The 9902-nt window shown below is 46.0% G+C and overlaps 1 protein-coding gene across 4 annotated transcripts; it reads right to left on the bottom strand.

The window, feature by feature from the left end:
• Positions 1-969: 969 nt before the first annotated feature.
• On the bottom strand, positions 970-9862 carry OARD1 (O-acyl-ADP-ribose deacylase 1). 4 transcript variants are annotated; one of them, XM_043500465.1, is made up of 6 exons: positions 9724-9862; positions 8592-8660; positions 6680-6821; positions 5363-5421; positions 4137-4252; positions 970-1637 (listed from the first exon to the last, which is right to left on the bottom strand). In XM_043500465.1, the coding sequence occupies exons 2-6, from the start codon at positions 8625-8627 to the stop codon at positions 1535-1537; spliced, it is 456 nt and encodes a 151-aa protein (XP_043356400.1). In that variant the 5' UTR covers positions 8628-8660; positions 9724-9862; the 3' UTR covers positions 970-1534. The 4 variants fall into 4 exon arrangements, with proteins under 4 accessions (XP_043356400.1, XP_043356399.1, XP_043356402.1 ...); XM_043500464.1 differs by having other exon boundaries at positions 9639-9782; XM_043500467.1 differs by lacking the exon at positions 9724-9862 and adding an exon at positions 9515-9622.
• Between the last annotated feature and the right edge of the window lie 40 nt (positions 9863-9902).

Here is a 9902-nt window from a genome sequence, read left to right as displayed (position 1 = left end):
ATATATTATATGGATAAAAAAGAGATATCTATTAGGGATTCTACTTTATGCTAGAATTCCTACTCCGGCACTCAGTTACTATAGTAATGGGCATCTAAAAATAAATCAATTAGGATCGGAAGTAAAACATATACAAAGTACTAAGAGTACATGGTAGAGGACTCAGTATAAGGTTCTAAAATCAGCAGAATTATAACCTTTGAACCAAATGCTGCAGAAAGAGACCTGGTAAGTTATTGTAAGGATCGGGGGGGAGAAGATGTTCCAGCTGAAGTTTACTGACCACGACAAAGTAATGGACTACTTTTTGCTGGCCTGCTAGATTCAATATGCTATTTATTAATGCTTTGTCCATTGCTGTTTAGCAATGCCAGATGTGGAAACAGAATGGCACTTAGACCCCACAATGACTAGCAATCTATAAATACCTTAGATGAAAAGTAAAGATGAAAAACCTATACATGCATTTAATACTAAGCCCACTTTATTTCATCCTAGCCATTCATATGTGGTCTCTCTCAGAACACTTGCATGCTGATACTTGTACTAACTATGTGGGGCAAATGAACTTCCTAGGATCTTTGCCCATACACTAATGTTCCCTTGAGAAGTTCAGCCTTCCTATAAAAGGCAGAGAAATGTGAACATAAACCTCTACCCCGATATAACGTGACCCGATACAACACGAATTCGGATAAAATGCGGTAAAGCAGCGCTCCGGGGGGCGGGAGAGAGAAGCGGGGCTGCACGCTCCATGGATCAAAGCAAGTTTGATATAATGCAGTTTCACCTATAACGCAGTAAGATTTTTTGGCTCCCGAGGACAGCATTATATCAGGGTAGAGGTGTAGTTGGGTTTACATAGGGTTACACTCTGGTTCAATAGTAAGAGTTAAAAAGGTACATACTTGAGACTTGATAGCATGATGCTTGAGAGACACTCCTGATAAAAGCATGAAACCTCACTTATGTTTTGAAAAGACAATACTTTAATTTTTAATAACTCAAAGAACAGGAAATCTGCACGTCTGATTGAACACTGTACTGTTTTAAATTATTCACTTCATTATTCTGAAACACACTAAAAGATACATATACTTTTAAATTCAAAGATCTGGAATATTTTAAAAAGTGCCAACTAGCTCAAAAAGTGCCAAACTAGTTTCCACACACACAAACTACCACCATAAGAAAAAGATTTCTTTACGAGCAGATGGGTATTCCGAAGGGTGGAGGAACAGTGACATCTGGTGGTTGGCTTGTGACTCACAGGCGAGGATCCCTGAGGAATATCTATAACCCTGAAGGTTTATACTAGATAGTTCACTTCTGGAAGTCTGATTAACACATTCCAAACCAGCCGGTTCTCTGGAAGCAACTACCTGCCATTGGGAAAAACCTAATGGTAAATTATTCCCCAAAGAGGAGGAGATGGGCTCTGCTTCACACACAGCTTTTTCTCTAAATCAATTCCCAAGCCACCTGAATTTACAGCAAGGGGAAATCAACAATCATCTCCATAAGGCCTCTTTGTTCAGAGAGCATAAACCGTGATCTTAATGTCCGTGTCCTCAAACACTTCCTCAAGTAGTGCTGAAACCTTATCCCATTCCAGACGGTCAAGTCCACATCCGATCCTGGAAAATAAAGACACCAAAGTGGCTGCGATGAGCTGTTTCTGACGGAGTATGTTGTAAAGCTCATGAACAAGTGCACAAAAAGATTGAAAAAGAACTTGATTCGAGGGCGAAGTACCTTCTCAAGGGGAAAATACTGGGTACTTTTTAAGGCATAGCAAGAACCAACAGAAGTTAAAACCACAGAAGTTGGAGTTAGAAATAAGGCATTTAAAAATAAAATCAAGTGACCGTGATCATTCATTGGAATAAAATTCCAAGGGAAGTGGCACATTTTCCATCTCTTCATGGCTTCCAGGCAAGTCTGGATGCCGTTTTGGAAGATATGCTTTAGTCAAACAAGTTATTGGGCACAACAGATGAATAAATGGGTGACATTCTTTTGGCCTGTGTTATACAGGAGGTCAGGCTAGCTGTTGTAATGGTCTCCTATCAAAATCTATGAATGTGAAAGTGAAATTACTCCAATTACAACTCATTTGCCCAAGTGAGGAAAAAACAAACAAACCAAGTACTTCTCTCAGATGGGCTGAGAATCATAGGACTGGAAGGGACCCCGAGAGGTCCTCTAGTCCAGCCCTCTGCACTCATGGCAGGACTAAGTATTATCTAGACCATCCTGACAGGTGTTGGTCTAACCTGCTTTTAAAAATCCCCATGATGGAGATTCCACAACTTCCCTAGGCAATTTATTCCAGTGCTTAAGCACTGTGACAGTTAGGAAGATTTTTTCCTAATGTCCAACCTAACATCCCTGCTGCAATTTAAGCCCATTGCTTCTTGTCCTATCCTCAGAGGTTATAACAATTTTCCTCCCTCCTCCTTCTAACAACCTTTTATGTACTTGAGAACTTATGTCCCCTCTCAGTCTTCTCTTCTCCAGACTAAACAAACCAGTTTTCCAATCTTCTCTCAGAGGTCATGTTTTCTAGACTTTAATCATTTTTGTTGCTCTGGACTTTCTCCAATTTGTCCACATCTTTCCCGAACGTGGCGCCTAGAACTGGACACAATACTCCAGTTGAGGCCTAATCAGTGCGGAGTAGAGCTGAAGAATTACTTTTTGTGTCTTGCTTACATCACTCCTGCTAAAACATCCCAGAATGATAACTTTTTTTGCAACAACGTTACACTGTTGTGGTCCATTAATACCCCCGATCCTTTTCTGCAATACTCCTTCCTAGGCAGTCATTGCCAATTTGTATGTGTGCAACTGATTACTCCACTTAGGAAGGATCACTTTGCATTTGTCCTTATTGAGAAGGTATCTGATGACTGTTTCATGCATTTCTCTGTGGGACAGCCAACTTTAAACATGAACAAAGCAGTAACACAATAGTTTCCCTGAGTACTGCACAAATCTTCAAATGCTGTGCAAAGGTAACTAAACAGAGTAATTACTGCCTAGGACCTTGTCTATGTAACTATGATTTTAGGGTCCCTTTGAAAGTAAGATTTCACAAGACGGTTGTGAAAAAGCAGCAAAATTTGGTGCTAAAAGGAAGGGTAAGAGGTAAGTTATGAATACAACTACTGGTGAGCCAGCGATCTGAGTAAGTCACAAGACCAAACATGCAGTGATAATCTGTTTGGAGGCCTAGACTTATCAAGCATTTCCTCAATAGGATTCAGCACTTCAGTAAGTTATAGATACTCTGCTTCAGAATACTACAAATTCACATTCTCCATTATATCTTAATTTACCTAAGAACGTAAATACCGCATATGCTGTCCCAAAGGCAAAGTGTTCTCCAGCAGTCTCCACACACTTCAGAAGTAAGAAATGGGACAAAATTCCACATTCCCTTAAAAGAGTTTGGTTCCTAGCTAAACATATATAGGCATTCAATATTATATTGCTGATTAAGGTATGGTGACCCATTCTCCATTATGTTGCAACTTGTAATATTTCAGCAATTTCAAGCAGCTACAATTTACATAGCAGTAACTAAATTTATCTGAAACGTAACTTAATGCAGTCAAAAACATGGAAATGACTAGGCCTATTTGCTGGCCCACAAAACTCACTTCATTGGTGATCAGATTTCAGCTGTACAACCCCAACAGAATATAAACAATTAAGAGTGGGCATGTGACCCTTTATTTCATAGTAAATGGTCACTTCCTAAAATATCCATTCTGCCCAAGGGACAATGAAATGTTTACTTTCTAAAAAGAAAAGGAGTACCCGTGGCACCTTAGAGACTAACAAATTTATTAGAGCATAAGCTTTCGTGAGCTACAGCTCACTTCATCGGATGCATTTGGTGGAAAAAGCAGAGGAGAGATTTATATACACACACACACACACACACACACACACACACACACACAGAACATGAACATCAGATGAAGTGAGCTGTAGCTCACGAAAGCTTATGCTCTAATAAATTTGTTAGTCTCTAAGGTGCCACGGGTACTCCTTTTCTTTTTGCGAATACAGACTAACATGGCTGCTACTCTGAAACCTGTTTACTTTCTAGTATCTGATTCCCTTACCTAGGCATGGAAATGTCAGTAACCCCGTTGTTCAAACAGTGCGTTTTCATGGCTTGTAAACTCTTTTGCATATTCTCATATGTTGGTTTGTGGGAGACTCTCTTCTTCTTTCGAATCTGTGTACAATTAAAAAGTTCAACAGTGCATTAGCAACAATAGTACAAGCTATTTTCTCCTGAACCTACCAAATCCAGGCCACAATTACTAATCAATTACCTATTAGTATATGGTGCAGGACTCAGCTACTTATTTTCAATACAAGATGTACAACCATTTCCATTTTAGACATTTAGTTGCAATTTATGCCACATGACGCAGCAGGTCAGGACACTAATGCTGCATTTCTAAAAGGCAATAATCTTGGTTTGGAGAAAAACACTTTTCCTTCAAATTTCCTGACCAAGATAAAACGCAATCTCTCTCATACCAAATGCTGGGGTTATGCTTACATCTGTCTCATGCAGTTGACCTATATTTTGAATAATGATACTTTCAGGGAAGTTGTTTGAAAAAAAAAAAAAAAAAAAAACCAAAAAACAGCAACTCCTATTTCAAACAAACTGTTTAAAGCATAAACACCATACTTCAAGCAGGGAATGGAAAAGCAGACTCTTCCTCTTGGAAGCATGCTAGAGAGCTTTTTCCAGCACAAGTGTAACAACCAAGAGCCCAGTTCTCAGGCCACCAGAAGGATGTGGGTCGATGGGTATTACCAATATGTTTGAGAGAGAGAGAGAAGGTGGAGAAATCACAACCCAGGATTTAGAGAGTAAATTTTAGGATTAGTTCAGTGAACTAAAAAAAAGTATCACAATGCAACGGGCATTTGTATGCTCTTATTTTTTAAAGCAAATTAAAGGCGACCAGATCAACATTCCTGAGATTGAGCCATCCAAACACTGAACTGCAGGAGGGCAAGAGCAAAAGAATCTCCCCATTACCCTGCCAGCACACCTCAACACTGCACATAAAGGCTACTGAACAACTGTCAGACAGTAACTTCCACAAAGGAAATGTACTATTCAAATGTACTTCAATTACTAGTTGTTAGGAAGCTGTACAGAGTTTAGATCTGAAAGAAAAATCTAGCGTGGCTTGTCCTCAATCTGTGTCTTTATTTAAAAGGCTGAGATGTCTGAGAATCTAGAGAAAATCCTCTCTTCTAATCAATGCAAATGAGGTGAGGCTCCGTTATGATAAATGCCTGACTCTCATCCCTCTCTTACCAGGTAATATATATATCTGTCATCTCTTTTCAGAACAGCCACCTCTCCAGACTTCTTCTCTGAAACAAATGTGAAACACAGCATTGACGTTAATTTTGTTTAAAATTTTACAATTCACTGCTGATTCTCTCAACTCCTGCTGAATAGATTAGAAATGAATTCACATATGTTATAAAGAATTTTCTAAAACAAAACTATTTTTACAAATAATTAAAAGATCAGAGACAGAAGTGTTTATTTTTCAGCTTGTTTACTTTATGGAAGGAACAGAACTTCGTGTATAGTCACTTACACCACTTTCCCTGGCTAAGTGGTCAGTTTCTCCTATTGTTGTATAGGTCTTTTATAAAGCAGCTGGGGAAGAAAAAACATGGCAAACTGCGATTGCTAAATCATAAAAATTAACAGATACTCAGGAGTAGACATAATGGCTAAAGCCACTTTTCAAACAAAAAAACAAAAACAAACCACCTTCACTTTTTAATCTCATTAGATTTTAACCTAATGGGGTCCCTTTAAATTCAAAAGTGTCTGAGGAAAAAAAACCCTCCCTCCATTTTGCATATAAATAGGCTTTATACTAGCAGTTGCTTGGCTTTGGAAAAATTAAATAACTGATCAGTAAATCCTACAAACACATTTGGCACCTAAGCCCAACCCTGCAATCATTTACCCATACTTAAACTTTGTGCATGAGAATAGTCCTCTTAAGTCAACAAATGCTTAAAATTAAAGCATGTGTCTAAGTTTTTAGAGAATTGAGGCTTAAGATTTTATCATATCTAATTAAGTTCAGTGTCCTCACAACCCCTAGCAACAGTGATACAAAATTTTCCATCTCTGCATGACACACCCAGAAGCTGCACCTGGGACAATCTGGATCCAGAGAAATTACAAATATCTCATTAAACACACAAATAATTCTTCAAAAGATGTAAATTCAGGCCCTGATCATGCAAGCCACTCCACATATGGTGATATCGGCATCCTGAAGTCACACATATAGGGGTCCATCCACATGCTTTAGCTTGGAAGGTCAGGGTCTAAAGTCTAGTCTACACTAAAAAATTAGATTTACTAGCTATGTCATTCAGGGTGTGAAAAACATACATCTCTGAGCCCCATAATTAGGTCAACCTAACGCCCAGCACCTTCGGTCTACCTCTTGGAGAGGTGGATTAGGTATAGTGACGGAAATCCCGCTTCCATCGCTGTCAAAAGTATCTACGTTACAGTGCTACAGTTGCAGCTCCTTCTTCTAACAACTACTAGAGATTCAGGCTTGCACATGGCCTCCCCTCCCCATATATCACTTACGCTGATCCAGCGCCTGTATGCCACCAAATTTTTTCTTAAATAGGACAGCTATCCCTGCGCCCATGCGACAGTCCTCACTGATGCAGTGAGCCAATGAATCCCTTCTGGGGCAGGTAAAAAGGTCCCCTTTTATGTACTTGATCTGAAAAAGAACAAATAGGAGCTGAATGAGAGAAATCAACTTTGGCCCACCTTCAATGTGCAGAATCACATAAGAAAAAAAAAAAAGGAGTTAACTCAGGCAGGTTGGTACAGTGGATAGGGGACTGGACTGAGAGTGTTTACAAATGAATGAATGAAGATTAGCTAAGTGCTGCACAGCCTTTCCTATGCTGTCATTTGCAAAACCTACATGATATGCGATTAGTTCGTTTTATGAAAAAAAAGTCTAAATTAAAGAAAACTGGATGGTATGGTTGAATTAGTGCAAACATATTGAATGGGGCAGTTTAATTCAGTAATTTATTAAAACAAACAGCATTAGGCTAAACTGTGCTTTGGGTTGATATAGCACAGGGGTTCTCAAATTTCATTGCACTGCGACCCCCTTTTGACAACAAAAATTACTACATGACTCTAGAAGGGACCGAAGCCTGAGTCCCGCTGCCCTGAGAGGGACCAAAGACAAAGGGCTTCAGCCCTGGGCAGGTGGGGTGGGGTGGAGTAGAGTTGGGTTGGGCTTGGGATGGGGTGTGTGTATGTGGGTCAAAGCCGAAGCCCGAGCCCCACAGTTTGAGAACCACTTTTTGTTTTACCTCTGTAGTAACAGTCTGCACCAGTTTAATCACATCTATATAGTTAAACTAGTGCAAATTTCCTTAATGTAGTCCAGTGGTCTCCAACGTTTTTAAGCAAAACATGATTTTTTGAATTTAAGTGCAACCCAGGATCTACCCCGCCCCTTTCCTGAGGCCCCGTCCTACTCACTCCACCCCCCCTCCCTCTATCACTCGCTCTCTTCCACCCTCACTCACTTTCACCGGGCTGGGGCAGGAGGTTGGGGTGCGGGGGCAGGCTCTGGACTGGAGCTGAGAGGTCTGGAGTGTCGGAGGGCTCTCTGGGCTGAGCCTGGGGTGCAGGAGGGGGTGAGGGGTGCAAGCTCTGGGAAGGAGCTTGGGTGCAGGAGGGGGCTCTGGGTTGGGCAGGGGATTGGGGTGCAGGAAGGGATGAGGGCTCGAGGAAGGAGTTTGGATGCAGGAGGGGGACTCTGGGCTAGGGCAGAGTGTTGGGGTACAGGAGGGGATACAGGGTGCTGGCTATGGGAGGGAGTGGGGATTAGAGTGCAGGAGGCTTACGGGCTCACACCGGGTGGCACTTACCTTGGGCGACTCAGTGGAGCTAAGGTAGGCTCCCTGCCTACCCCGGCCCCACACTGCTCCCAGAAGCAGCCAGCACGCCCCTACGGCCCCCAGAGGGGTGTACCTGGGTCTGCATGCTACCCCTGCCTGCTGGCACTACCCCCACAGCTCCCATCGAACAGGGAACTGTGGCCAATGGGAGCAGCAGGGGCGGTGCCTGCAGGCAGGAGCAGCACACAGAAACCCCTGTCCCGCCCCACTCCCGCCTGGAGCTACAGAGGCACGCTGGCCGCTTCCAGGAGTGGTATGGGGCCAAGGCAAGCAGAAAGCCTGCCTTAGCCCAACTGTGCCGCCAGACTTTTAGTGGCCGGAGATCGCGATTGGCTGTCAGAGGCTCCAGGATCGACCAGTCGATCGCAATCTACCGTTCGGTAACCACTGATGTAGTCAGACTGCCACTTCCCAAAAACAGCCATGCCCCCAGAACCAAATATTCTTACACCACAACTCTAGAGCATATGCCAATTGGAAAACTTTATTAGGAGAAAACTGTCACTAAAAACAGGAGTATTTAATAGCAGGAACCTGCATTAAACAGTTAGTTTTCTACATACTCTGTCTGCCCGATCCCTGGAGGGGGGACTGGCCATGGTAACGTGAGGCTATCTCCAGGATTTCGTCTGCTGCAAGAAGGTTAACGAAAAGAAACATGATTATTAAGCCTTTCAAGATGAGCGATAAGTGCACAGAACTAGGCTGGACGACATATGGGAGACTAGGACGAGAAACAAACCTCCCCCAGGGGATGTGCCACAAGGCAGAAACAAGCAGAGGGAAAAACGCCTCCCCCACCCCAATCAGCCTGCATCAAGCAGGCTCAAGGTACAAGGACCCCCCCCTGGTTCCAGGCTGCTGGTGCTGGGGTGCAGGCAGAGAGTCGCACACAATGCCCCCCCCACGGCCGGCCCCCCCCGCTCCCCGGCCAGGGAGCCCCCCCCCACGGCGGCCCCCCCCGCTCCCCGGCCAGGGAGCCCCCCCCCACGGCCGGCCGCCCCCCCCCCCGGCCGTCCCCCCCCCGGCCAGGGAGCCCCCCCCACGGCCGCCCCCCCGCTCCCCGGCCAGGGAGCCCCCCCCCACGGCCGGCCCCCCCGCTCCCCGGCCAGGGAGCCCCCCCCACGGCCGGCCCCCCCGCTCCCCGGCCAGGGAGCCCCCCCCCACGGCCGGCCCCCCCGCTCCCCGCCAGGAGCCCCCCCCCCCCCACGGCCGGCCCCCCCGCTCCCCGCCAGGGAGCCCCCCCCCCCACGGGCCGGCCCCCCCGCTCCCCGGCCAGGGAGCCGCCCCCCCCACGGCCGGCCCCCCGCTCCCCGGCCAGGGAGCCGCCCCCCCACGGCCGGCCCCCCCGCTCCCCGGCCAGGGAGCCCCCCCCCACGGCCGGCCCCCCCGCTCCCGGCCAGGGGAGGGAGCCCCCCCTGAGGACCCCTCGACGGGCCACCCGGGACAACCCCTAGTTACCCCCGGCGCGGCCCCCCCCCAGCGCCTGACGCGCCTCTGCAAGTTGAGCCCAAACGAGCGGCCAGGACGTGGGTGAACCCGGCTCCGGAACAGCCGCGCCCTGGTACCGTGTGGTGGGACATCGCAGATGGCAGCCTCCATCCATTTACCGGTCTAGGCTGGGGGCGGGGAGAGTTCCCCTCTCTATGGTAACGGCCCAGAACATTCGGCGGCGGAGAGCGGATCAGGACTCACCGGCCAACCTGCTCATGCGCAGTAGACCTCGAGGGAGGCGGCTCTCAGCGCGTGCGCTTTATTGGCGGCCTCGCCTAGAGGCAACGTGTTTTTTTAGCGCACGCGTAAGAGCTTCGGCTAGGTCGGGCCGGGTGGGCGTGTCCTTGCCGAGCAGCGACGGGCGGAACTATTCGGCGCGT

The sequence above is a fragment of the Dermochelys coriacea genome, chromosome 21 (genome assembly GCF_009764565.3).
Source record: "Dermochelys coriacea isolate rDerCor1 chromosome 21, rDerCor1.pri.v4, whole genome shotgun sequence".
NCBI lineage: Eukaryota > Metazoa > Chordata > Testudines > Dermochelyidae > Dermochelys > Dermochelys coriacea.
Note: the sequence above shows the minus strand (reverse complement) of the source record. Positions and strands in the feature narration are given on the sequence as shown.